General features: G+C 41.6%; 2 protein-coding genes across 4 annotated transcripts in view; one reads left to right on the top strand and one right to left on the bottom strand.

The window, feature by feature from the left end:
- The window catches only part of eif2ak4 (eukaryotic translation initiation factor 2 alpha kinase 4), a 26,864-nt gene extending 5,836 nt beyond the window's left edge, over positions 1-21,028 (bottom strand). The window contains exons 1-34 of the mRNA XM_042388689.1: positions 20,617-21,028; positions 20,375-20,490; positions 18,032-18,134; positions 17,764-17,937; positions 17,264-17,344; positions 16,985-17,133; positions 16,794-16,894; positions 16,544-16,701; positions 15,854-16,392; positions 12,163-12,278; positions 10,987-11,141; positions 10,438-10,886; positions 10,285-10,357; positions 10,109-10,198; positions 9,902-10,024; positions 9,569-9,673; positions 9,285-9,348; positions 9,102-9,181; positions 8,828-8,929; positions 8,679-8,729; positions 8,330-8,566; positions 7,740-7,815; positions 7,303-7,424; positions 6,980-7,029; positions 6,280-6,448; positions 5,562-5,678; positions 5,344-5,409; positions 5,058-5,228; positions 4,797-4,931; positions 4,425-4,532; positions 3,885-4,013; positions 869-955; positions 546-655; positions 397-455 (exon numbers count right to left, since the gene is read on the bottom strand). Of these exons, the coding sequence (XP_042244623.1) occupies positions 397-455; positions 546-655; positions 869-955; positions 3,885-4,013; positions 4,425-4,532; positions 4,797-4,931; positions 5,058-5,228; positions 5,344-5,409; positions 5,562-5,678; positions 6,280-6,448; positions 6,980-7,029; positions 7,303-7,424; positions 7,740-7,815; positions 8,330-8,566; positions 8,679-8,729; positions 8,828-8,929; positions 9,102-9,181; positions 9,285-9,348; positions 9,569-9,673; positions 9,902-10,024; positions 10,109-10,198; positions 10,285-10,357; positions 10,438-10,886; positions 10,987-11,141; positions 12,163-12,278; positions 15,854-16,392; positions 16,544-16,701; positions 16,794-16,894; positions 16,985-17,133; positions 17,264-17,344; positions 17,764-17,937; positions 18,032-18,134; positions 20,375-20,490; positions 20,617-20,745 (4,594 nt within the window). The 5' untranslated portion in view covers positions 20,746-21,028. The remainder of the gene's footprint in view (positions 1-396; positions 456-545; positions 656-868; positions 956-3,884; positions 4,014-4,424; positions 4,533-4,796; positions 4,932-5,057; positions 5,229-5,343; positions 5,410-5,561; positions 5,679-6,279; positions 6,449-6,979; positions 7,030-7,302; positions 7,425-7,739; positions 7,816-8,329; positions 8,567-8,678; positions 8,730-8,827; positions 8,930-9,101; positions 9,182-9,284; positions 9,349-9,568; positions 9,674-9,901; positions 10,025-10,108; positions 10,199-10,284; positions 10,358-10,437; positions 10,887-10,986; positions 11,142-12,162; positions 12,279-15,853; positions 16,393-16,543; positions 16,702-16,793; positions 16,895-16,984; positions 17,134-17,263; positions 17,345-17,763; positions 17,938-18,031; positions 18,135-20,374; positions 20,491-20,616) is intronic.
- LOC121881047 (actin, alpha cardiac muscle) lies at positions 20,462-27,729 on the top strand. Of its 3 annotated transcripts, none has more exons than XM_042388693.1 (10): positions 20,462-20,548; positions 24,180-24,317; positions 25,421-25,571; positions 25,690-25,818; positions 26,022-26,132; positions 26,222-26,306; positions 26,663-26,824; positions 26,917-27,108; positions 27,218-27,399; positions 27,493-27,729. In XM_042388693.1, the coding sequence occupies exons 3-10, from the start codon at positions 25,443-25,445 to the stop codon at positions 27,634-27,636; spliced, it is 1,134 nt and encodes a 377-aa protein (XP_042244627.1). In that variant the 5' UTR covers positions 20,462-20,548; positions 24,180-24,317; positions 25,421-25,442; the 3' UTR covers positions 27,637-27,729. The 3 variants fall into 3 exon arrangements, with proteins under 3 accessions (XP_042244627.1, XP_042244628.1, XP_042244626.1); XM_042388694.1 differs by lacking the exon at positions 20,462-20,548 and adding an exon at positions 21,053-21,072; XM_042388692.1 differs by lacking the exon at positions 20,462-20,548 and having other exon boundaries at positions 22,366-24,317.

Genomic DNA, 27,729 nt, shown 5'->3' with positions numbered 1-27,729 from the left:
TCAAAGTGACACTTGCACATTCCCATGAGATGACAGTGAAAAGTGCCCTCGCTGAACTGTCATTCAGTTTAATTAGAGCGGTTTGTTGGCTCCCTCTGTGTGTGTGTGCCAGAAGTGGTGTGAAATTTAACACTTGAGATGATTATTCTGTTGCACTAATTGTACATCACTCTGGATAACAAATCAGTTAAATGCCATGTAACACTAGGATCAGTCACACTTTGCAGATTCTATCACAAGATTATGTCTCATAATTGAACAGTTTTACTGCATACGCCTTGGTGGAGTCAAAGCACAACTGTATGAAAACAGAGGTGCAACTGTTTAATGCGGTGAGACTTACAAACAGACAGTATACACTGTACATAGGTCATCAGACTGGACTGAACACAGTACCTGTGGTGTTGAGCAGTGATCCTTTGGGGTTCTGAAGAGACATGGTTTCAGATATTTCCCTGCAGGGGCACAAGGATAACTTTGTAATAACAACCACTTCACATCGTTAACGGACATCTGAGAGGCACATTAAACCAAAATTTCTTTACCTGATGTTTCTTTCCTCAAATTTGGTCCGACATTTCTGAATGATGTGGTCCACCAAGTCCGTCTCTGGAATCCGTTTCTCGGACTGTCTATCCTTCTCAAAGGATTTAACCTGAAAGTCAGAGAATGACTTAAACATGTGCTGCTATATAAAACCTTCCCATAATTCCTTCTAATCAAAACAGTTTGGAACACGCTGTGATCTCCATTGCTACTTCCCAGTGTTATTTGTTGTAAAATATGGTCTAGGCCAAGTGTATGTAAATTGGATTTCAGATATATGCTGCACAATACTTTGCTTTGCTGCACTGTAAGGCTGGGTTACCTTCACATAGTTGCCCTCCTTGTCAGATACCAGGGCCATGCAGGTGATGCCGGCCAACCTGCAGTGGTCCAATAACGTCTCCTGAGACTGGAATGACAAAAAGCTAAATTAGTCAGACAAACTTTGAGTGGTAGTTTAAGTAAGTGGAACTAGGCATCCATTAAAAAAATGACTACAACTACAAACACTCATTTTCAGAACATGCGACACACATGAACCGCTGACTGCTAGGTCTCTGTTGCACTGGATTGATGGTGAACTTTCCACAGATTTCAGCGGTGGGGTTTCAGGATGTTTATATCAATTACTTACTAAAAGAATCACTAGCCAAATTTGACAACATTACAGGAATTTCGTAATTAAAACGTTACAGTTACCCAGTTCACACTGTGACTGATGTGGTTGCTGAAACTATGTGGCTCATTCTGGGGCAACACTAGATTCATGACCGCAAGAATTCCTCTGCAGCAGCAGTCAGTCAGTTTAAGTGGAGTTTTGCTTGGAACGAGAAGAGTGTGCGCTACGCCGGCACTTAGGACTGAAACCTATGTGTATTCAGGTACTGCATTCAACCATGATAGCGTGTATGTATGCATATATGTGTGTGTGTGTGTCAACCCAATTTAGTTTCATTGAGCTAACACTGTCGCAAACAAACAAACCCTTAAGTGTACCGCAAGCGTGTGTATGTAAGTCACTTTGTCTCGCCATCATGCAAACTTCCTCTTCTTTTGCAACTTTCTCATTGACAGAACAAATCAAGTCAAAGGTAAGCAATCGCCTGGAGGCAGATGGGCAACTCTGGGCCATATGCCTTCGCATGTGGAAGGGGTTTGCCATATTTGGCTAATAAAAGCTTAAAGAGTGGAACTGTCTCCTTCTGAGGATGAATTAAAGCTGCAGATTTAGACTGTTAAGAGGCCAGCATGTGAAAGGTGTTAACAAAAGTCTAGTGACGGAGAGCGAAGGGTGAGAAGATCTGAATAAGGTGTTTCTCAGCATCTCGCCACTTGTCAGAGCATCGGCACGCATACATAATCAACAAAAACACACACAAACACACTTGACAATTTGGAATGTATTCCACTTGTTTCCAGCCAAACCCAAACTTTCCTAATTGCTTCTAAGGGGAAATAAAGATGGCCAATTACCTATTTCCTCTGCTAGTACAAAAGACAATGAAGACCATTAAAACATAACAATAGGTTATAAACAATAAAGGAGAAAAAAACAAAACACGAGGAGCATTAAAATGTGGATACAGTGCTGTGCCAGGGAGGGCGTTTACACCAAAACACAAACACAGGGCTGAGATGGGTTTGTCACATAAACATGAAGAATGTGACAGAGGCATGACATCAGGAGTTTTGGACCAGAAGATAAATAACTTCACTGTGAGGGGACAGGTCTCAGCTTGGATGTTGTCCAATCACAGTACAGTTTTCTCTAACAAGAGCTTATCAAAAAAACTGCTGGAAACATGTGTAACAGATGACTCTATTGACTCTATTGTATTGTCTCTATATGTCGAGTAAACCTCTCTCATAAGCAACCACAAAGCGCAGCTCATTCTCTGGGATGTTTACTATTTCTGATCCTGTTATGATAAGTCTGTAACTGACAGATAAGGGGCATTTTCCAAACGGGTGGGGGAGGAACGTAAGTCAGTTGTTGCCCTCTGTAGGACGGATGAGGTTACAACAAGACTTGAAGTACAGGAAATCACCCATTTTACACAATTGCTGATTCACTTTGTCTATTTAAGGATCTACAAACAAATGTGGTCGAGAGTTTAGACGCACAACAACATGAGGGTTGAAGTCCAAAACGGATCAGTGGATGAACACAAACTCAAATAAATTCATCCGCCTGCTTAAACTTCTACATGTGCAGTGCTGTTCTCAGATTTCTTCCTATCTTAGGTCCGGAAGCAACAGAAAGGGAGTGACTTACTGAGGAGTGGACTCTGCTTCCTTTAGCTAAGATATATTTAGGCTTGGGTCTTAACTCTTCTGAGTACTTGTTATGCATTTTTTTTACATTTGCAATGATGCTTTCTTGGCTTTGAAGGGGTTTTTTTTGTAATCAGTGTAACTGCCTGGTAAAATCAAGATTGAATATAAATAAAGACCTAGTTACCCACAAATGTAGCACCATTTATGTTCTTGGACAAAAATATTAAAAACTTATGAGATGCTTTCAAGCCTTTGTGGCATACTTGATTCTCATGATGAACTTCATACATATAAAAAAATGTCATGACAGTCATTTATAACATGCAGGTGTGTATGATCATATGTGTATAACCTAAAATTTCCACTGAAAACCAGTTTCAACAGTTTATGTTCTTTTTCAACTGCCAGATCACAACTGAAAACCCAATTTAAAGGTGACATATTATACACATTTCCAGTTTCATATTTGTATTCTGGGGTTTTACTGGAATATCTTTGCATGATTCACAGTTCAAAACTCCTTATTTATCTTATTCTGGCTCAGCCTCTGTCTGAAACAGGCCGTTTGTCTCTCATGGTTCCTCAGGCTATGTAAACAAACAGTAGAAGTAGCATTTCACTTCTTTTTCTCTTTCTTTACTCGAAATGGAAACTTCTCAAATGCATGTGTACATGTTCGAGCCGGAATCTGATCCGAAATATGGGAGTGGACAACGTTAACAACATAGTGACACAGGCTACGGAACGGCAGGTCGTTTGTGGGCATGTGCAACCAATCTGATGTCATCACAAAGAGGAAGTAGAGGTAACTTTGCAAATGGAGCATTCAGATCAAACTGAAGCCTGAGCTTTTGACTTTCAGGAAACATTTCACTTTGATCATGTTTAACATAGAAGTCTGACATCATAATTGTATAAAAATAACAGAAAAACAGAAAAAGCATGATATGTCCCCTTTAGATCAAGCCACTGGTTTCTGAGATTTCAAAAGTGATCCTTAAACCCCGGCCACAGTAAAAACATTCAGGTATAAATGCAACTCTATCAGGCAGGCTGCTGACCTGTGAGACATCATAAGCAATGTCTGCTGAGACGCCGTTGCTCCACAGCTTCTGGACGACAGTGATGGCCCTGGACATTGATGAATGCCCCACTGGGACCACCAGCACATCACAGGAGCTCACTGGTGGCTGATAGAAAGAGCAGAGATGATCAGACTATTTCTGCCAAGCAACAAGGTGAAAAAAACATTAGTCAAACAATAAGAGATGCAAATAAATTTTTCCCTTGTTCTAAATAATCTCCTGATGTATCATTTCAAGGCTTCTGTCTATATTTAGACTTACATGAAGTGTTCTGGGCACATCATTTTGCATTATGAATCTAAAATATAGGAAATAATGCACCTCCAAAAATAACTGCATAGCATCAAGAGTCACAGTGATCATAGTTATTAACATGTTTCTAAAAGTGGCTGTGTGGCGGCCGACTACTGTAATAAGGCATCATTAAATATGAAAGTCTGTCTGCTGCTCCTTCATTACAATAATTAGGAATGTCAGATCCCAGTGTGTGTGTGTGTGTGTGTGTGTGTATCTCACTGGCTCCTCCATGCTGGCCATGGCAGCACAGACTTTGTCCAGAGCCACACTGGCCCCAATTGCAGAGGGGACTGGCACTGTGGAAGCTGGCCCTCGAAAATCCAAGATCTAGCAACACAGAGAACAAACTACATAAAGGTACCATGTAGACTGCATCACCAGCCATGCATCATATGGAATTAATGAAATACAGACAGGAGAGCTGGATTTGAGATGGAAAAAATGTGGTTCACATACTGGCATATGTGGAAGAAAATCTTGTGCCCACATTTTTAAAGTAACGGCTGCAGATTTTGTTCATGACTTCAACCAGTTTATTTATTGGTTTTTATATGTGGAATGAGAGGGATGAAGCTCTACAGTAAAACCCACCAAGTGGTCGTAGCGTCCTCCAGCGGCCACGATATCTGGTACTGTTCGTTTGCGCTTCCTGATGAAGGCCACAAACTGAAAGATGACCCCGGAGTGGTGCTGCACCTTGTACACTAAACCTAAGTTGACCACCACCTAAAAAGAGGATACATCTGTATTAAAAAGGGGGAAAACATGCACAGATGCTCCACTTTTACCTTTCATTTTACAAGGAAATGTTGACAGCTCTACATCATCATTGCTCTAGAGAATCCAAATCACCTGCAGTTTCACTCCTAGTCTGCGCAACAGCATCGTCAGCTCCTCCAGGTCCTTGAGACCCTGCTTGGCCAGCTGTGTGACGGCGGTCTTCTGTTTGGTGAGTGATGTCAGCAGTGGCGCCAGGTCCTGCAGATCCCCTTTCTGTTCTATGTACTTATATAATGTCTGCAACTGGATGCAAAAGAGGAGAGATCTTTATGTTTACGAGCGAGTACAAGTATGCTGCTGCTGCTGATGCAAGACTGATTATTTTTACAGAAGGTTCATACATCCAGTGGACACTTACACTGTTGGTTGACAGTGAAAAATTGCAGAACTTTGCCTCCACCTCACGTTTGGTCAGCTTTTCACTCTGGGGAGAATACAGAGCCAGAAAAGGCCATACAAATGTTATCTCTGCTATATTTGGGAATAAATCTTCTGTATATATTCATACCAGGATATATCCAGCAACAGACACGCAATGTGGATAACATCTGTGATGCACATGTGACCTGCACTGACCATGGCGTCGCACAGTATGTTTGAGGCCTGGCTCAGTTTGTCCTCAGGGACTCCGCTGTGGAGCAGGATGGCCTTCAACAAGCTGGTGTGGTTCAGGTAAATGTTATAGTTCCTTTCCTGTGGTCGCAAAAAAAAAAACACGCAAACACACCTTTAACCCTCTGGGCTGCAATTACAGTCAAAAGCAAGAGCACTACTGTACAATGAGTGCCTCAGTGAATAATGACTGTTGTGTCCGGCTGCCCTCTCATTCTGTCTGACTCACATATTCTTAAAAGCTTTCACACAAAGAGCTGGGTGGTGGAGAGGATCAGAAACAGGATCTATGAGGGATCAGGCACAGGCCAAACCCTAAGTTGACTGGGTTCATGTGACATGCAAGGAGAGCTGCGACTGGAGACTGACGCAGCACTGGGATGTGTGGACAGGAAATGGACTGTACCGGGAGGGAGGACAGGAAGTGGACAGAGCTGCACAAAACAGATTTACTATGTAAATAATAAATACCATGTAAATCTGTCAGGCTTACACATACTTTGGTATGTTAGGAATGTGAGTGGGAAGTAAAAGGGGAAAAACAACATCAGTACAGGTTGTGAAGACGGCATCCCGAGGAAAATAAAAGGACAATGAGGCCTCCGGCCAGTCAACAGACTGTTCGGACTGAATGTGTCACTTGAGTGGATTATTTAAAATACAGGCAGTTTATGTGTGTAACCTGAAGTGCCGGGAATTCCTGAACTATTTCAGAGATGGTGTAAATGGTCTCAGCATCCGGGAGCAGACTGTTGGTGACGGGTGTGATGATGTCAAAGGCGCACTCCAGAAGCTCCCTTGGGTGCGCGCGATCCAGTTTCCTGGGTCGAAACACGCGCTCGATGCTGTACCTTAGGAAAGATGAAGAGAAACATAGACACGCTCGTCTTTGAGAGTACAAGCAGGAATGCTCGTGTGTGTTTATTGTCAATATGAATGTCAGTTTTCTCAAGAGATACAGAAAATTTATCTTTCTGCTGGTTCAGAAAGAGGACTGTACATACCAAGATGGTCTTGGTATGTACTAAACGATCCTAAATACACTCACACAACTGTAGCAAATTTACTTCACAGTGTTTATGTTCAAGATAGTCAAAATAGCACAGAGGTGATGAGTACTGTAGCTAATTTGACTAGCCTGCATAACGAGGAGAACTCCTTGTTTAACTTTCTCTAACATGAAGACAATGATGGAACACTGTGGCTCATCACCGAGTTCATGACTGAGCCTACATATGGAAAAAGTCTTTTAAGTAAAAAGAAAAACACACAGAAAGGTAATTTGAAAAACCATTTTGTACTTACAATGATCATTATTATTACTGGTGTATAATTTACAAAGGATTACTGGTGTAAAGATGTGTTAAATCTTTCAACTTTACCTCTTCAGATGTGTTATATTACTGCGAGCCACAAATCTTGCGAACGCCATCTAAAGTGAAGAGAGAGTTGAGACACTGGGTGCACTTGTATAATGACAGTGAAGTCAGTGCATACCAGCCTGTAATCAATCACAGTGTAGAAACAACCATTTAGTCCTCAGGGTTTCCTGAGGTAGCAGGATCTTAAGGCGGCTGCTGATTGCAGCCTCACACTATGTGTGTGTTTGCGTGTGCTGATGCAAATAGTTGTATAATTAGTGTTGGTGTGCAAGTGCGGACATGCACACCCATATGTGTTATGTGTGTGCGTGTGCTGTGCTCACGCGAAGGTCAAAGGGCAGTGTAACCAGCATTCCGCTGTGATCCATGAAGCAGGCCGGCTCGCTGCCCTCATACAGCTTCCTGTTTCTGGGAAGGAGCAGCGGTGTCTGGAATCGCACCGCACCTGATGACAAACATCATGTATAACATCTGCATAAGATAACATAACCCTCACCCTGAAAGAACTGATGCATGTGAGCAGATACAAACTGAGTATAACCAAATAAGTACAGCTGGATATCATCAGCAGTGTGTACAAAAATAACACAAGCACCTGCACTGAGTCTGTGCCTCCCCAACAGTGAACTTATTGTTTAGCAGCCGCTCACTGAAGCAGATGTTGGGGTCCCTTAAAACGGTCTTGCGGCGTGTCAGAAGACCAAGTGGGATGCAGTGAAGAGTCACGCGCACACGCAATAAACAAGCGTAGTGTACTCACCATGCTTCTTGAAGATCCTGGTGATTGTTTCATACACATGCTGCTGCAATTTGGCACTGCTGAAGCTGAAGCTGCCCTGGAGGGAGACCAAACAAACAACCTCTGTTAGGGATCAGGAGACACCGGTTAAGCGCTCTCAGGCCTTCTGCTGCTCTGTATAGACCAGATGAGTGAAGTAGCCCATCAGAAACAGAGGGGTTGGTGCCGCCAATTATATGTCTGCAGTGACATCTAAAGGTAGAGAGGAGAATGATTTTCTAAGATTGGTAGCCAATCGAAGATAGAATTGAGATTACTGAGCCTCACAAAATATGTTGAGTTTGCGTTTTAACAAGAATTCATTTATTTTTCTTGTGGTCTCATGTTCTCGGGGTGCACCATACTTTTCTCATCAGAACAAATGAAGAAGATATTGCTGTGGCGGGCTCTCACCTGTGTTTGTAACATCAAAAGCACATTTAATAAATTAAATTCCAGTCAAATTCAAGTGTAACCCTACATTTTAAAGGACAATCACCTGACCATGGCTTCTGGTTTTGGGTCTGATATAGTATACAAGTATAGCAGAAGCAAGCAAGCAGAAGCCCTACCTTGTGTAGGTCTATGTCGTAGGTGAAATCTATGACCGGTGTAGTGTTCTGAGCAAACAGCTGGCCCACCATGGTGCGGTAAGCCTTGCCGTTGATATTGGCCATGGTGTGCTGCAGCACCTCATGCAGCTCTGACTCCTCCATCTGGGGTGGAGGCAGCAGTTCACTCTTCAGCAGCTCCTGGGCAGTGGGCCGCAGGGCAGGGTCATGAATCAGCAGCCACTCTATCACCTTCCTCTGAAATGAGTAACAGACACAAAGAAAAGACAATTTATCAGGTTTTTTTATTGTTAGATTGTGGATTTATAACAAGAAGGAAGAACGTTGACAGCAAATGCTACGTCCTTACCTGTGTTCCTTGCTCATACGCAGTAAAGTCCTCAGGGAAGCAGATGGGCTCCTGCAGCGTGAAATGAGGTAAGTAACAAACTAGTTTTAAAGCCCCTCACAACCAAAACTACTTAACATGTTTATTCCCAGTCCTGAACATGGACATACCACACGTAGCTGGCCTAGGACAGAGATGCGCTCGGACCCGGTGGTCATCGGCCGGTAGGACATCTCAAACAGGATGATGCCCAGGCTAAACAGGTCAACTTTCTGAGGACAGACCAAGGAGAACGATGAATATGAGGCACTAAAAAAACTCACCCAAGAATTCAAACTTCAAACAAAAGTCACACAGAGTCAACTGCACAAGGTTTAATAATATTTGGCCAGATAACTCTATGGATATCAAGTGAGGCAGAGTAGAAAAAAACTGAAATCTTACTTGGTTGTAGGAGGCTTTGGTATTTCCTTGAACTTCTGGACTGACATAGAGGGCAGTACCAACCATGCCCGTCATGTTACCTGGCATTGACAGGGATGGAAAAGAACATAACATGTCAGGGAGGTGCATGAATATTAGAAAAAACAGAGTTACACAGTGTGAATATATTTTAACTCTCTGCACCTGTTGGGTCCAGTTTGGGAATCGCTCCAGGGACGCTCTCCTCCACTTCAAATTTACCTGCAGCCTGAGAACAGTTTGTTCACAGATTCATAATATCTTGATTACTGGCTTCATACATCTTTATGTAGCTGCAAAAGCTACAGTTGAACAACTATTAAGCAAAGAAATAAGACACAGCTACGCAGTTTCAATACTTCAAATAAAATCCTTTACATTAACACCACACCACAAGCAGCCTGCCAGCAGGGTGAAGCAGTTAACTGCTTGCTGACAGTAATGCATACCACATTAGCAGGATGGTCTGTAGCCAAGCCAAAGTCTCCAATCTTCACATGGTCCTGTGAGTCGAGGAAAATGTTGACAGGCTTCAAGTCCCTGTGAATCATCCCCTAAAGGAGAGGAGGAGGCATCTGCTCAGTTATGGGTGATTGAAAACATGGCCTCATTCCCATTAATGTTACTGCTATGCTATACAAAAAGCAATAGAAATTGAAGCATGAATAAAACATGGCTAAAACTGGTGATCCTTGCTGTTCTGGGATATTTCAGTAACAGATGGGTTTTTTTTTTTTTAAAGGAGGGTGGAAACTGAAATACATAAACAGACAGATAAACACCTGCTCGTGGATGTAAGCAAGGCCGTCTAGGATTTCCCTGAAGAGCCTCCATAATCGATTCTGGTCCTGATGCAGGCCATGGTCTATTGTGTCTCTTAAAGTGCTCTTTTCACAGTATTCCATCTGTCAGGAACAGTAAATGTGTTAGACGAAAGGCAGTGACCTCTAGTGGTACAAATGGGGGATTGAGATGAAGATGAAGCTTACTTGTATGTACAAGTAATGTGCTATGAGGATTGGTCGTTCTGAGTCTGTGCTCTCTGTTGTGTCCGTCACCGGCCTTTTGATAGGCTCAACCTGCGGAAAGACACACAAGTCATTTGATACACTGAGCCAGACACTAACAAACAATTGGACAAATAATGAAGCAGAAATATTCAAACCTGTGACATCTCTTCTATGCTTTCATCGCCATTGTCAAAGATGATGTCACTCCTCGAGTCACTATCTGATGGCCTGAATGACAAAAAAAAGTGTCACGTATCAAGAGTTTGTGCAGTCTTACTTGAGTTACTGCACATTAAAAAAAGACTTACAGAAAAGAGGCACCAAACACATCTTCTTCATCATCATCATCATCCTCATCATCGTCCTCATCATCACTTGATTGGTGTCCACTACACTTGGCGCTGGAGGACCTCTCAATGGAGGTGGACCATTCCACTGAGCTAGACAGGGCCGGAGGCGGCGCCATGGCCTCCACGTTGTCGAGGAGGCCCAGTTCGTTGAGGCGCTGAGGAGGATCTCTGCCCCGAGGCGGCTTGTCGGCTGTGCTTTGAGTCTCTGAGCTGTCTGTATTGCTGAGCACCCCTGCAGAGGAGATCTCATTGCGCTCGATCCACGCGTTATAGTAGCGCACGATATTCTCATGGTTGAGGCGCGAGAGCAGTGTCACCTCGCCTTTGATCCGTCTGAACTGCTTACTGGCTGGGTTGACCTGGATGCGCTTCACAGCATAGTAGCAACCATCTAGTTTGTTCTGAACCTGGAGATGAAAGAGGGGGAAACGTGGAAGAGACATAGAACCACAAGGAGCTAGGTTGTGATTTCTATGTGTTAAAAAAAAACACAAATACAATGCATACCTTAATCACAGCACCAAAGGCTCCTTTCCCCAGAAGCTGGAGTTCCTCAAACTCATCTAAGTAGCGAGAAAACTGTCTCTGCACCCCGGAGCTGAACGGAGCACTTAGGATGTGGCTTCTTGGGATGACCGAAGATGCAAAATCCTCAGCAAGATCTGAGAGAAGACCAAAAAGTATGAGACGCTACTGTGGACTGGCTTAGAGGGGATTTTTACCTGGAACATCTCATAAGATCTCTCTCATTTATCTATTTTCTCACTGCTTTGTAGAACAATATGACATTACAGATTTGGGGGTGGTACCAACTCCTTCACTGTAATTGTATATGTACTTTTATATGACTGTTAATTGAATATCTTCAGATTTTGGACAGTTGTTTGGGCTTAATAAGCAATTTAAAGACATCACCTTGGACTCTGAGAAACTGTGAAATATATATATTTTTTTTTGACATTTTGAACATCAAATGATTAATAGAAAGATGTTTTTGTAGAAACCTCTACCTCACATCTTAGTTTGATGACTCAATTATAGGATATGTAGAATACTTTAAGTCCCCCTCCACTCAAAAATGTGTTTTTCTTCTTGTTCCTACAGTTGGATGTTTGAGCTTCTCTTTGCAGAATGATGTATGTACAGAGTTTGATACTAGAAGACTGTTTTCACATTCATCTGCTGATAGTGGAAATTTTCTCTGTGCTCCCTAAAAATCCGATTTTAAGCGGCGTAGGCCTATGAGCATGATTTGTGACATCACAAATAGTCTGGAAGCCAATTCTGGTCCAATATGTTACTTACAGAAGTGTGATGTGGAAACTTGAAGCCTCCATTGCACAAACTCTGAGAACAAACTTTACAGTGAAGTAGGAGACATCTCGTCTCCACCAGTTAAACCTCCGAAATGAACATTATTTGCATATTTCTAGATTCTGGATTTTTTAATGTGGGAAAAGGAACGGATGTCATTTTAGAGATAATTTAAGATAGTTTAACTTTTTTGTGTAATAACCATATCAGACACAAATTATTATTGAAAGTAGAGTATTTTATATACATCTTAAAACATGTCTGGAGGGGATCTATCAGTGGTTTTGCTGTGCTGGATTTTCAAAGGTGTTTCTAATATTTTGTCCACCTTCATTTATATATGGTATACTGTATGTAGGTGTGTATCACCTTCTGGGCTGGCATCCGGGTACTGTGGCAGGTTTTTAGGTGATGGAGGCTTGAGGAAGGGGTGGTCCAAGAGCTGCTGTGTTGTCCAGCGTTCAACATCATTCAGGCATACACACCTACAACACACAACACACAACGATGGTTCCACTGTAGATTAATCTCTGACAATGAGCTAGAACAATCTAGTCTATTGTGTAAATCGACATTGTGCTAGTGGTCTGCTGACAACAAAAAGCAGACTTATAGAGAGCAAAGAAAAGGTCTGAATAATCGATATTTACCCACCAATGTAGTTAGTTGGAAATCTTTGTTAGAATGGAGTTCATGTATATTAACAACTTAATCTGACAACCACATTTACTGCACTGCCAAATCATTTAAAACTGTCTACATGTCCTAAAGGAACCACCAGTGTTTTTGCATGTTTAGCTAATTTACTACAAAGCACATATGCTTAACATTAGTTAGCACTTCTTTATTGAATATGATCAATCTGTCTTTAGTAACAGGCTATGTATCAGAGTCCTTTAAAGTAGCTGTAATTAAACCTCTTCTTAAAAAGCCTAATTCAGGCGTTTTAGCCAACTATAGACCTATATCTAACCTTCCCTTTCTCTCTAAGATCCTTGAGAAAGCAGTCGCCAATCAGTTGTGTGACTTTCTACATAACAATAGTTCATTTGAGGATTTCCAGTCAGGATTTAGAGCGCATCACAGCACAGAGACAGCACTGGTGAAGGTTACAAATGACCTCCTAACTGCATCAGACAAAGGACTTCTCTCTGTACTTGTCTTGCTAGATCTTTGTGCTGCATTCGACACAACTGATCATCACATCCTATTACAGAGACTAGAACATTTAATTGGTATTAAAGGAACTGCATTAAGCTGGTTTGAGTCAGCAGGTAGTTCCGGGTCTGAAAAGGGAAGCCAATGCACAAGTGCCTTAAACCTGCCTGGTCATCAGGGGGGTGACTACACTGGCTCCAAAAAGAAGTCCAATTGTATAGAAGTCTATGGGGAAATGACCCTACTTCTCACTTGATTTATTACCTCAATAAAGTTTCACAATGAGTTTATGTTCTCAATCGCTAGTTTCAAGTCTTCTTCAATACAGCATGATGTTCATTTTGTAAATTATGGTCCTATTTAATTTAAATTTGACGATAAAGCAGGGTATGCTTTAGGGCTTGGCCACATTGTGATTGACAAGTTGCTACCATGGCAACAACATTGGTTAGGTAACGTAAACATGGCGGAACACCAGATTCACAGAGTACAAGTGTAGCTCTAGTCGCTGCTATTTCAGTGTGTTTTAAGTTCATGAAAGTTAATAGTAACATTTTGGTCTCCTAAAAAAGTCTTGTTCAGCATTTGGTTGTACTAAATGACCCTCTATGGAGTCAAATGTTCAGTTTTTCCAGTAAGTACATTTTGTTTTAATGGTTTTAAGCCTGTTTTTCACTAGCACAATTTAGTATTAGCATTATCACAATTGACCATAGACTGCAAATGCACCATGCTAACCATGCTAGCAGCTAGCATTACGGTTAGCTCCACTCTCTCATCCAAATATGCCAAACATGAGGCTTCAAAATATAAATCCACAAACCAATAGGTAACGTCACGATGGCTACATCCATTATTTTTATCTACATACAGTCTATGGTTTAAGTCCTATTTATCAGATCAATTTCAGTTTGTACATGTTAACGATGAATCCTCCATGCACACAAAAGTTAGACATGGAGTTCCACGAGGTTCTGTGCTTGGACCAATAGTATTCACCTTATATATGCTTCCTTTAGGTAATATTATTAGGAAACACTCCATATTTTCACTGTTATGCAGACAACACCCAATTATATTTATTGATGCAGCCAGATGAAACCAATCGGTTAACCAAACTAAGGACATAAAGGCCTGGATGACCTGCAATCTTCTGCTACTAAACTCAGACAAAACTGAAGTTATTGTGCTTGGCCCTAAACACCTTAGAAACACATCATCTAATGCTATAGCTACTCTAGATGGAATTACCCTGGCCTCCAGCACCACCGTAAGGAATGTGGGAGTTACCTTTGATCAGGATATGTCCTTCAACTCCCACATAAAATAAATTTCAAGGATTGCTTTTTTTTTTTCTACGTAACATTGCAAAAATCAGGCAAATCCTGTCTCAAAAAGATGCTAGTCCACCCATTTGCTACTTCTACACTGGATTATTGCAATTCCTTATCAGGCTGCCCCAACAAGTCTCTAAAGACTCTCCAGCTGTTCCAGAATGCTGCTGCACATGTACTGACAAAAAATAGAAAAAGAGATGATATTTCTTTTTAGCTTCCCTGCACTGGCTCCCTGTGAAAATCAGAATAGAATTTAAAATCCTTCTCCTCACCTATATATGATCAGGCACCATCATATCTTGAAGAGCTCAGAGAACCATATTACCCAATTAGAACACTGTGCTCCCAGAATGCAGGCTTACTTGTGGTTCCTAGTGTCTCTAAAAGTAGAATGGGAGGCAGAGCCTTAAGCTATCAGGCTCCTCTCCTGTGGAACCATCTTCCAGTTTGGGTCCGGGAGGCAGACACCCTCTCTAAGTTTAAGAGTGGACTAAAAATGTTCCTTTTTGATAAAGCTTACAGTTAGGGCCGGCCCAGGCGGGCCTTGAACCAACATCTAGTTATGCTACTATAGGCCTAGACTGCTGGGGGACTTCCCATGATGCACTGAGCTCCTCTCTCCTCTTCCCCCTCTCCATCTGTACACATTCATGTACCATTAATACATGTTACTAACATGGCATCCTCCCCGTAGTTTTGATATTTCTCATCTCGCAAGAGAATTTCAGCTGCAGACCGACTGCTGCCCAGCTTGACGCCCACCACTGCTGCTATCATTACTCATTTTTGCCCACTGCTACCTCTAATATTAGTCATATTTCTATTATTATTATTGTTGTTATTGTTATTATTGTTGTTGCTGTGCTTCTCTGTATCTCTCTCCCCTCTTCCCCCTCTCTCAACCTGGTCAAGACAGATGGCTGTTCACCGGGAGCCCAGTTCTGTTCGAAGTCTCTTCCCACTAAACAAAGTTTTTCCTTGCTGCTGTTGCAAAGTGCTTGCTCATGGGGGAATGTTGGGTCTCTGTAAATTAAAGAGTACGGTCTAGACCTCCTGTATGTGAAAAGTGCCCTGCGATAACTTCTGTTGTGATTTGGCAATAAATAAATAAAATTGACTTGACTTGACATTACTGCCAACCACTTTCCAAGGCATAGTGTTCTAGAGTTTTGAATGTGTTTTTTTTCTTTCCAGGCAGTCAATGGTTTTCATTCATTTCTGTACAGTATAAAAATCTGTTTGGAGATATATGAAACTCACTTGAGTTTCCTGTTTTTCAATGAACTTCACATCTGCACATACACTTACATTACTATGTAACAACATAACTTTGTCAAGCAGCAGTGATGTCCGCGTCAAATCTTTAAAAATCTATTTTTTAGAATGTAGTGAAATTAAAAGAAACCAATGCCAGAATACCAGAAACATTCCGTAAAACGAACATCTAAAACACTCCATATTTTAGGAAAATGATCATTGTTAAAGTATACATGATTTGTAGTGATATGTGTGAAAACATTGGTATGGTCCTGTAAGTAGCTTGTGACGTATAAATTCATACATACTTGTGGAGAAAGTCCTGGAAGTCAGCAGGCAGGCTTGTTGGCACCGTCACTGGATACTCCTTCACCTCATTGCCCTGACTGAGAGCCAGCAGCATCAGCCCCAGGTTCCAAACGTCCCCTTTTTTGCCCGTTTTGGTTGGCATCAGAGTATCCTCAGAGAAACGCACGTGGGCCTGCTCAAAAATGTCTTCTTTGCAGATATCAGCAAATCTCTTTGACAAGCTGTAATCAGTCAGACGAACGTTCCCCTCGGAGTCCACCAGCACGCTGGAGGCACTCAGCTGTTTGTGGACCACGGAGTTGGAGTGAAGGTAGTCAAGAACAGCCAGAAGCTGCGCCGTGTAATGGCAGAGTTTATCCAAAGGGACAGCAGTGTGGCTGATTAGGCTTTGGTTCAAATTGATCCCGGCCACATGTTCCACCAGCAAGTTAACCACAAGGCAGTCCTCCTTCTCACTGGAGCTCAGTGCCGTGTAATGCACCAAGTTTGGGTGCTCCAGTCGCAAAAGGGAGTTGAACTCATTTTCTGCCCCATGGATCTACACAGGAATTCAATTGCAAGAAGTACTTTTAACCAAGAATATTGGACATGGCTTTCATAAGTATGAAATCAGAATTTACTGCTCTTTAAGATAAATAAATAAAGTCTTTATAATAATAATAATAATAATTGCTTCCTTCTCTACTTGCCTGCTTTTTACAGTTCTCAATCTTTCCTTTCTCCTGGCTGGTGAAGAACTTGCCCATCTTCTTGTTCCAGTGCAGCGACCACTCATAGATCACAGCAAATTCTCCTGAGTTTGCCTCAAATCCATAATAAACATTGCGGCTGAGCTTCTCGCTTACACCTGTCAGAATCATGAACACAGACAAAAAATGTACATACAGCTTACTAAGGCCCAGTTTGGACCCAACAAGCATTGTCTCAAGAAATTCTCACCTAAGCTTTTCCCTCTGTGGACAACAAGTTCTCCAAAAGTGCTGCTGCTGAAGTGAAGAATCTCTTGTGAGCGTTGATTGTCTTCATTAACCGTGTCTCGTCTGGTGAAAGAAAAAACGCTGAAAGCATTATTACTTCATCTCTTTAACATGAGAGGCATCTTACTGTTAGTGAAACAGTGTGTTGTGTACCTGTGGCGTGTATTCGAGGTAGTCCGACGGCGGTTACCAACTCCCTTCTTGGCTTCTGTTGGTTCAGGTGTAGCTACACCCGGGCTGGGTGGGCTCTTTCCTAACACGGAGCTAGAACAGATTGGTTGCTCCATACTCTCAAGTCGCTCCTGCAAATATTAGCATCACACAAAAGGTACATTACAACACCATTTTTTTCTGCATGGTATATATAATATACATTATGCAGGTTTTACTGCTTTTGTATGGAGGTGAGTAGAAATAGTGTGGCTCAAGCACCTGTTTGGCGATTTCCTTTTTTCTCTTTTCCTCTCGTTTCTCCTCCTCTCTTCTTTGGATTTCAGCCATGATTTCTTTTTCCTACAAGGATGAAAATATCTGTCATCTTTTTCTTCTACAACTGCCGTCAGTAGTTCAGTTATTTGAGGAAAAATGAACAGGGTACATGATTTGTCATATCCTCAGTATTTACAAATTTAGGCGAGTAGATAAGTCATTTCTCTCTCTCTTAGTTCTTGGAGAAAAAAGCACTTTGTAACAAAAGTATTTTAATCTGTATTTTTGTTTGAGATTTGATAAACTAAATTGTAGAATGTCTGGTGACTTGACTATATATAAATCCATTACTCAATAATTAGATGATAAGATACTTTATTGCTCCCACAAGAGGAAATTGAAAGTTATTTGTTCATTGTGGAAGGCCCTGCCAAATCACAACTACATAACCACACAACAGCCCCTGATAATCCAATGAATGGCTTTTTGTCTCTCTTTCTAACCATCTCCTCTTCCTGCTTGCGCCGTTGGTCCATCCTCTGCTGCTCCTCCAGGTCTCGTTTCTCCTGTTGTTTCCGCTGGTTCTTCAGCATCTCCTCATGGAAAGAGCGTGACGGAGGCTTGTTGTGCTCACTCAAGAAGCCCTGGATATGGTCTGCTAGCTCGTAAATCATCACCTAGGTGGAGAGGCATTTGCGCAAGTTAACAGAAGTCTGTGTAAAATGTTGTGTGTGTTTCTTTGCATGTGTGTGTGTGTGTGTCCACCCTCACCTCTCCACACCGCACCTCTGCCAGCTTGGTGAGTTCATTCCGAAGGTTCTGGAGGTTTTCGTTTGAGAGACCTTTGGCATTCTTCAGCTCCAGCTCTGGAGGCCTGTCAGTGCCCAAGGATATTAGGTTACCAAGCAGGAATAAACACTGAGGTGACATTTAGAGCTCCACACTGGATCTCTGTACTGATTGTGCCTGGATTACCATCAGGCACGTGGGGCAGTGTCCCTAGGGCCCTAAAAAGCCAAAACATCTTTCCAGTGATTTTCTAATCATGTGGGCTCATGCGGATAATTCAGAATGTACCGTTTTCAGGCTGTAAACAGATTACAAAATCATTTAATTGAAAAATCTCAGTATTCATTTAGTTGTGTGACAGAGCTTTTGTGCATTCTTGACTCATTTTCTTAAAGCTGTACTGTACTGTATACAATGTGTTTCTGCAAGTTGTACAAAATGTGCTACTGGTTATATATTAGATCCAAAGTTTGGGAACAAACTGTTGTGGGAACAATTCAGTCAAATCTCTAAAATCTTGAAAATTAAACAATGTTTGTAATATGAGTAATATGATATGGAGTTCTTACTGAGCTTTGTGGTACAGAGTGGAAATGCAGCTAACTGACAGTGAGACAGGTGGAGGTTTGGGGCAGTTGGGACCCATTAAAGTACATTTTTGACTGGATCATTTATACAAGAACTTTGCCTGCATAAAATAATCTAATGGTGGAAAAATTCTGATTTGAAAGAAAACAACATTATGAGGCGGACCAGACATTCAATGCCAGCTTTCAGTACTTTCAGACAGTTGTTAATTATTGTCGCTACAGACTTATTTCAATCACAACCAAAAAAGTAGCACAACTCAAAGACACTTGACTGTCTGAAATATTTATCACCTTTTCCTTTTTCTCATGACATTTTTATGGGTTTTGCCAATTAGTAGATTAGGTTAGATTATTATATTAGATTACACTTTATTGAAAGATTCTTTTGAAGTCTTATGTCACAAGACAACTCTGTTTTACATATACAAGGGTTTTGTTGTTGTTGTTTTTTTAAAAAAGGGGGTTTTATGTTTCTGGTGTGAGTGTGAACTCTGTTTGGAAACTATAACTGTGAATGATTTCATATTCATAGATTCTCATTCATAGAAAGGCTTTTATTTAATTGTTACCACACTGTTTTATTTCCAACATGTCTTACTTATTTTATTTCTACTGTTAACTTACTTAAAGATCACCTCCAGACATGTATTAAAACATATAAAAAGACTCTTTTTGGAACAACACAGAGTCTATGAATATGCAAATATCTTTCATTTTAAAAGTTTACTACTTCACATAAGGTGTCTCCTCCTTCACTGTAAAGTCCATTCTCAGTGTTTGTGCAATGGAGGCTTCAAGTGTCCACAACACAGTTGTGTAAATTGAATACTGGACCAGGATTGGCTCCAAACTACTTGTGATGTCACAAATCACTTTCATAGGCCCCAGGCCCCCAGGAAGTGCACCAGGCTTTGAAGCCAATTTGACATTGTGGCCAAACCGTGTAATTACAACTTCTGGGTCCAACAGGGGCCTAAAAAGCATTTTTCCTGCACACAATCATGGGAAAATGAACAGCTGTAAAACAGTGAATACATTTTTCTGAGCATCACAACCTGCACAAAATGACTCATTTCACTATCAGAATTTGGTCCATTCAGTTCGATAACAGTTGGAAAGTCTAGAAGAGCCGCATGATTGCATTATTTTATCCCAATTCAGGTTAGCGGAGGGCTAAACCAGAAGTTAGACAGCTCGGCCAGCAGAAGTCTCTGGTGCGCATGCATTTGGGAGGCAGGATTAAAGGAAACTAGTGCGCTTGCTCGATGGGCCCCACAACACAGAAGATCATGCAGAAGCTGTGCGTAAGATCCAGGTAATTTTATACCCGGAGGAATAACTTTTTTGGATTGCTGCAACACTGAGCAACTTTCATAGGAATGAACTGGCCCTACCAACAACACTGCATCCAGTTCTCTTAATACATCCATGGTAGGCCCGCCCCTTAAAATCTGATTTTTAATGAGCACAGAGAAACTTTCCACTTTCAGCAGATGAATGTGAAAACAGTCTTTCAGTGTCAAACTCTGCACAAACATCATTCTGCACTGTGAAGCTCAAACATCCAACTGAAGGAACAAGAAGAAAAAGATATTTTCGAGTGGAGGGGGCCTTTAAATGTGTTAACCATGTGAAGCACTTTGTAACTTCGTTTTGAAAACTGTTGTATAAATAAAGTTTACTATTATTATCTTCATGCTTGAGAGATGCAGTGACAACACAGGTAAGTACTCACACGTCCGGGTATGTGGGTGGGCATTTGACCTGCAAGTCCACAGTGGCGTAGCACTCCTGACCATTGCTCAGCCCGTTGGGTCGCAGGCAGAGGTGCACCTCTGGAGGCCTTTTAACCTGAAAAGAGCAGATCATTCCTCGATTTGGTTGGGGTGATCACTTCAGCTTATTCCAAGTAATATTAGTGATAACTTTTACCGTTACCCATCATTAGCTCACTCTGCTAACAAAACACCCAGCTACCTTCCACGGATCCTTATTCCTGAGATCCTGGAAATCATCTCCAAAGATAGATGCCAGAGCCTCTAGTTCATTTTCCTGCTGGACTGCGTAGTCGTCTGTCCCATCTGTTGGAGTGTGCTGACTGCTCATTCTTCTGCCTGGCTTCTACATGGCAGTCCCCCTCTGCTGTCACGCTCACAGCAGCGTCAGGCGAGAAGGAGGAAAAGGATCCGGTCTGCTCAGCACGCTGGTCCGCCGCCGCCCACTCCGCTGCTCGGTCTGTTTGTAAACTCAAACTTGAGCAGATATAGAGTTCACTGCGGTCAACTACTCAGTATTCACTAACTTATCACACACATACGGCCATGCACGCAACATACGACCACAACAATCTGTAACTCGCGCATGGCTGTTGCGAGCTGCGTCGCAGGTGAAACGTCATCACGTTGCGTTCACAAAAATGGCCTCAAGAGGGCAGTAAGTATACTAAATTGATGCTAAGAGAAGACAGTTTTCATTTGGAAATGTTGCATTAAAAGTAGCAATTCAACACCATAACCAGTGGATAATAACTAAATACATTTTCTCAAGTACTGTACTTAAGTACAGTTTTGAGGTACTTGTACTTAACTTGAGTATTTCCATTTGATGCTACTTTATACTTCCACTCTACTACATTTCAGAGGGAAATATTGTACTTTTTACTCCACTACATTTATTAGACAGATTTAGTTCATTTTCATATGAAGATTTGACACAATGGATAATATAAGCTTTTAAAATACAACACATTGTTAAAGATAAAACGATGATGGTTTCCAACCTTTTTGGCTTTTGACGTCTTACAAAAAGCAGTGTGTAGTTGGGGTCACATTTCAGATGTCTATGAGTTGTTCACAGCTCCACCAAATAGTGACTTTTCCCTCTAAACTTCTCACATGACTTCATTTCAATAAATGTTCAAATGATCCAATATTTCACCAAAATTCAAAGATTAGAGAAAAAGTCCAAAAACTGAAAACAGATTTGTGTATCAGAACATTGTTTTTTCTTCTTTTCTCTCCCAGTAATCATCTCACGACCCCTCAGATATATCTGGTGACCCTTTGGAGGGGTCCGATCCCTAGGTTGGGAACCACTAGACTAAACTAGCTGACTGTATAAAGTAGTCGAAACTAACTCCACCTCCAGCAGCTACAACAGTAACATGCTGCTTACATACTGATGCTTCAGTATTAATAATCTAATGATGTCATATATAATATCAGCCAGAGGGATGAAACAAGTACTTTACTTAACTACATCAAGCTGATAATACTTATGTACTATTACTTAAGTAGGATTTTTCATGCAGGACCTTTACTTGCAATGGAGTATTTTTACATTGCTGTATTGGTACTTTTACTTAAATAAAGGATCTAAATACTTCTTCCACCACTGACCATAACACAACATATTACTTAAGTAAATACATTAAAGTATTGTTCGTAAAATGTACTTGAATTATAAAAGGTAAAAGTCCTTCATTCAGAATATCCCCTCTGAATGTTATACTATTATATATCATATTATTTCATTATTACGACTAATATATTCATATAAAAGTAGCATTAGTAAACTGACACAGATGTTTAGTCAGGCTTAAAATGCAACATGATGTAGTGAAAGACACTACCTCTGTGACCACTTCTGTGTGTGTGCGTGTGTGTGTGTGTGTGTGTGTGTGTGTGTGTGTGTGTGCGTGTGTGTGCGTGTGTGTGCGTGTGTGTGTGTGTGTGTGTGTGCGTGTGTGTGTGCTTGGGATGACGGGAGTCACTAGGAACTGCTGCAGCACTTAGGTGAGCGTGCTAGATAAAGATTTTCAATAACTTGTATAGGAAATGACTGCTGACTTAAAAGCAGTAACTTTATGGACTTTAGGATATCAGAGTGGATAACACATATTAGACATACTGCAATATTAAATCAGACATCTCAGTTGTATAACAGTTAGAAAACAGATGTATAGAAATTATGTTCCAAAAATGTGTTTTGTGGATTTTATTATAAAACCTTTCAATCTGTTATTAATTTATAATCTCCAAGCCTAAAACAAGATAACGCTGAGGACATTTTGAGGGGTATATAGACTGAGTAGTACTCCATGACTAGTAAATTGGCCTTTATGTGTCAAATTGGTAGAAGTTACCTTTAATACTCTCTGTTACATTTTTTATCTAGAAAGCTTCAGAATTTAATAGTGAACACTATCCCTCACTGTTGCTTGAAAAAAAGCTTGATCATGAATCACACCTCCCTTTCTCATGTATCAAAACAAAACTAATCCAATCTATTAAAGTCTTCTTTGTCATCCAAATAGCTATGCGATGCTTCAGCTGCATCCAGCTCCTATCTGTGGAGAGGAAATACAGCTATAAATAAGAGGCTCTATCTAGTGGAGCTGGAGCCGAAGAATGCTCTCACATACCTCCAGCTGTGATATAACCTCACAGAACTGCCGTTTTACATCAGTCTTTCTTACTTGACAGCCTGAATCAAAATATTTCCTTTATGGGCCAAGTACAAAAACTTCACGAATGGTGTTCCCTGAGACCAGACCATATATGATATTTTCTTTGGGAAACATGTTGTATGAATGAATAATAACTTGAATGTCCCTGCTGAGGTGAAAGTATTACCTCATAAGGTACAGTGTACATCAAGTAAAATATATGGTAAAGTGGGTGGCACAAATATGGAGCTCCTCTTTGCAAGCCAGTGACTCAGTAACCTCAGTGGCTGCTCATTACTGACTCCGTTTCTCACCATAACCCTACAAGGAGACAGCTGGGCCAATCAGGACAGAGCACTGACGCTGACAGGCCACTCAGAAAGCCAGATCAGAGACAGATCCCGGCTGGTATTACCATCAGCTGTTCCACACGTTGAGGAGGCTCAGTGCGCAAACCAGCAGCGTGGTTCACAGACATATACAAGGTTTTCATCTCCTTAACAAGACACCAGCGTCGCTGTCTTGACTGTGTCATCATAGTGGGCCTCCTAGGTGGCTGTGTGTGTAGTCAAGGGATATGAGAGGCGTGTCCCTACTTGCTGTAAAGTAGCACTTTATGGATCAGAATAACTGAAAATACAGTATTTTAAAACACTGATTACATGATATTCTCACTAAGTCTTGGTTTTGATATGCATGTATAATTTCAGGACAATAAAGACATTAACACATGCAAGTACGCTGAAGGTATATTATATACATTTCATAAAGTTCATGAAATATACACACATATTTGAAATGCAGATTACTCTTAATGTTACTTTCAGAAACTGTGTTAATATATATGTTATTATAATATATTAAATAATAAAATAAATGATCAGAATGGACACTTGAATGGATGCTTGATCTGATTAGGTCCCCCTCCTTCCTTTTTTGTTCAGACCTACCACAAGTACACCATAATGTTATCTTTATGAACTTTTTATTCCCTACCAACATTTAATTTAAAGCCTGTCAGTCAAATGATTTCATTATAAAGCAGTCTCATCCTTCTATGTAAAACACACTTTCCTCGGGTTGTTGATTTTAGCTGGCAGCTCTTATTTGGACTTGTGTGAACTCTTAGCCCCACCCCTGGTCCCCAGACCTAGCCTGGGTCTTATTTAAGGGGCTCCTCTCACCCTCAGCCTTTGTCCCAGTGGAAGCATCCGTATACAAGTGCACCTTGGTGAGTACATTTCACATGCTTGTTTCATTGAGGAAATCTGTGTCATTTGTGTTATTAGCTTTATGAATTCCAGTAGTTGTACTTTGAACTGATGATACTTAGAGCATTAAATGGATGATGTAACTTCAGCTAAGTAATGGTTTTCACCATAAGTGGATGTTTATTGTGGATGGATTGCCTTTAGATGCAGAAATTAACACTGTAATAAGATAATGAGATGTGAGCAATATGGAAAGTTTTGTGGGAAAGCAAAGATAAGACTGTATACTTTCTCATTCAAGTGAATGGGAAGGTGTGTCCAAACTTTTGACTGGTATTGTATATCTCTAATTTACTATATGGATGTATTACTGTACTTGGAATAGTGCACATAAGTTGTGAAGAGGTTTGCCAAATGTACTTATGCTACAATGAATGAAGTTAATTGGAAGCAGGGGCATGGAGCCATGTAGTAAAACAAAAGTGTCACAGGGTGGTGATAGATAGGTGCTGGCCTGGCTCTGACTGAGACTAGCTCTCACAGACCTGAAATAGCAGGAGATCCAAGTGTCACTTGTTTCACCCTGTTAAGCACAGCGGGGGTGCTCAGCTGAAAATAGATCGCAGGTCTCTCTGTTATGCCCCTTTTTGGTGCTACCTTAGTAGCTATGATGTCCCAGGAACAATCATAGCTGTAGAGATATGGTATCAGTAGTTGTACAACAAAGTTAGGACCAAAATAGCATCCAAAGGCATGTCTAATTAGTACTCTTGATAGCACCCATTGAGGTGGGTTGTATTAGTGTTTGCAAGTGATAATAACTATAGAACAGTTATGAGATAGTGCTGACAGGTCTACAAAGTCACACTGGAAGACACCTAATACATATATCAATCATACGAGTGATTGATTTATCATATCATAGACTTTCTAGATATAGCAGGTCGAGTCACTTCATCACATCATCAACCTCTTCAGTGATAAAGTGCCTGTGATTGTTCAGTTATAGCAGGCCTTTATGCTATGCATCCTATGACAGGCAGTTTAGACAGCTGCCCCTAACACCCTGCCTAATCCTTCTCTCCTCCTTGTGCTTCCACACTGCCACTCCCACAAATTTTAGACCACCCCAGTAAAGCCTAATCATGTGTGACGACGATGAGACTACCGCCCTCGTGTGCGACAACGGCTCTGGCTTGGTCAAGGCTGGATTTGCCGGAGATGACGCTCCCCGTGCTGTCTTCCCCTCCATTGTTGGAAGGCCCCGCCACCAGGTACGCTTTAATTTGTCCACCATTGGTGCCCATTAAATATTATCTTGTGTGATAAGAGTTAAAAATTAAGAGTACCTTATTCCTATGTCTTATATTCCTCTCATGCTTCCTCTCTCAGGGTGTGATGGTGGGTATGGGTCAGAAGGACAGCTATGTAGGTGATGAGGCCCAGAGCAAGAGGGGTATCCTGACCCTGAAGTACCCCATCGAGCATGGCATCATCACCAACTGGGATGATATGGAGAAGGTGTGTGTGTGTGTTGACAGTGTTGACTCATTTACAACATTCATGGCAGCTGACCTACCACACCCTTGAGAATTCACAGGCTTGACACCATCATAAAAAGCTGCCTGTTTTTAGAATTGGTGCTTTATTTAGAACACCTTCTTGTTGTTTATTCAGCCAAGACTTGTCTCAGCCCTAACATCAGCTGTTCTTTTTCCCATCAGATCTGGCACCACACCTTTTACAATGAGCTGCGTGTGGCCCCCGAGGAGCACCCCACCCTGCTCACTGAAGCCCCCCTGAACCCTAAGGCCAACAGGGAGAAGATGACCCAGGTACTTTATAGTCACTGCTCTCCACCAGGTGTTTTAGTTGTTCTTGGTTTGAAACAAATCTTTGACATTCTGCTCGCTTTTTCTTGCAGATCATGTTTGAGACCTTCAACGTTCCTGCCATGTATGTGGCCATTCAGGCTGTGCTGTCCCTGTACGCCTCTGGCCGTACCACTGGTTAGTACACTGCGGCTTTGTAACATGAACTTGATTTAGTCTGCAATTAGTTATGCAATGGCCTACCTAAAATTGTGCAGATCCAGTACTTATGTATGAAACTGAAGTGCGAGGGAGAAACACTGTTGTATATTCACACTCTAAGGGTGTGTGTCATCTGTAAAGATTCTTGTCTTGTTGTCAAGGAGAGGTGTTAATCCCTCTCAGGCAGGGTGTGTGCCCCGTGATGTTAGCAGCATTATATAGCTCATTATGTGACACATGCTTGAAGAGGGCAGATTTTTATTTGGCTGCCAATACTCCCCTTCACAGGCATGTATAGCTGACTAACTGCGGGTCTTTACTGCTTGCTAAAGGTATCGTGCTGGACTCTGGTGATGGTGTGACCCACAATGTGCCCATCTATGAGGGTTATGCTCTGCCACACGCCATCATGCGTCTGGATCTGGCCGGTCGTGACCTGACCGACTACCTGATGAAGATCCTGACTGAGCGTGGCTACTCTTTCGTCACAACTGGTAAATCTATGTAATCATGGTTAATTACTTTAATTTGTGTATGAGAGGTGCACTAGTGTTGTTTAACAATACTTGAACTTTCTGCTCCTCAGCTGAGCGTGAGATTGTGCGTGACATCAAGGAAAAGCTGTGCTATGTGGCTCTTGACTTCGAGAATGAGATGGCCACCGCTGCCTCTTCTTCCTCCCTGGAAAAGAGCTATGAGCTGCCCGATGGTCAGGTTATCACCATTGGTAATGAGCGTTTCCGTTGCCCAGAGACCCTGTTCCAGCCCTCTTTCATTGGTGAGTCATGCTCATCACTTTGTCAGCATGTTGCATTTGTTTTTTGGAGAATGTAAGACATCCAGTATTTTGTCTCTGTTACAAAACTTTTGTGCTTGTCACGTTCCAGGCATGGAGTCTGCTGGTATCCATGAGACCGCCTACAACAGCATCATGAAATGTGATATTGACATCCGTAAGGACCTTTATGCCAACAATGTGTTGTCTGGTGGTACCACCATGTACCCTGGTATTGCTGACCGTATGCAGAAAGAGATTACAGCTCTGGCCCCAAGCACCATGAAGATCAAGGTGAGAGAACTGCAAAGGTTTTTAATTTTCAATTTGACTGGCAAAGTGACTAAACACTCAATAAAACTTGAATGTTGTTTATTCTCTCCCTAGATCATTGCTCCACCTGAGAGGAAGTACTCCGTCTGGATCGGTGGCTCCATCCTGGCTTCCTTGTCCACCTTCCAGCAGATGTGGATCAGCAAGCAGGAATACGATGAGGCCGGCCCCTCCATTGTCCACAGGAAATGCTTCTAAACACACAACCAACCTCCTTTGTCCATGCATTTGTACGTTGTTGTCTCCTGTATATATATGTTTATGTTCTGTTGTAATAAAGATAAGCCCTTG

The sequence above is a fragment of the Thunnus maccoyii genome, chromosome 16 (assembly GCF_910596095.1).
Source record: "Thunnus maccoyii chromosome 16, fThuMac1.1, whole genome shotgun sequence".
Taxonomy (NCBI): Eukaryota; Metazoa; Chordata; class Actinopteri; order Scombriformes; family Scombridae; genus Thunnus; species Thunnus maccoyii.
This window is presented reverse-complemented; position numbering and strand designations above follow the sequence as displayed.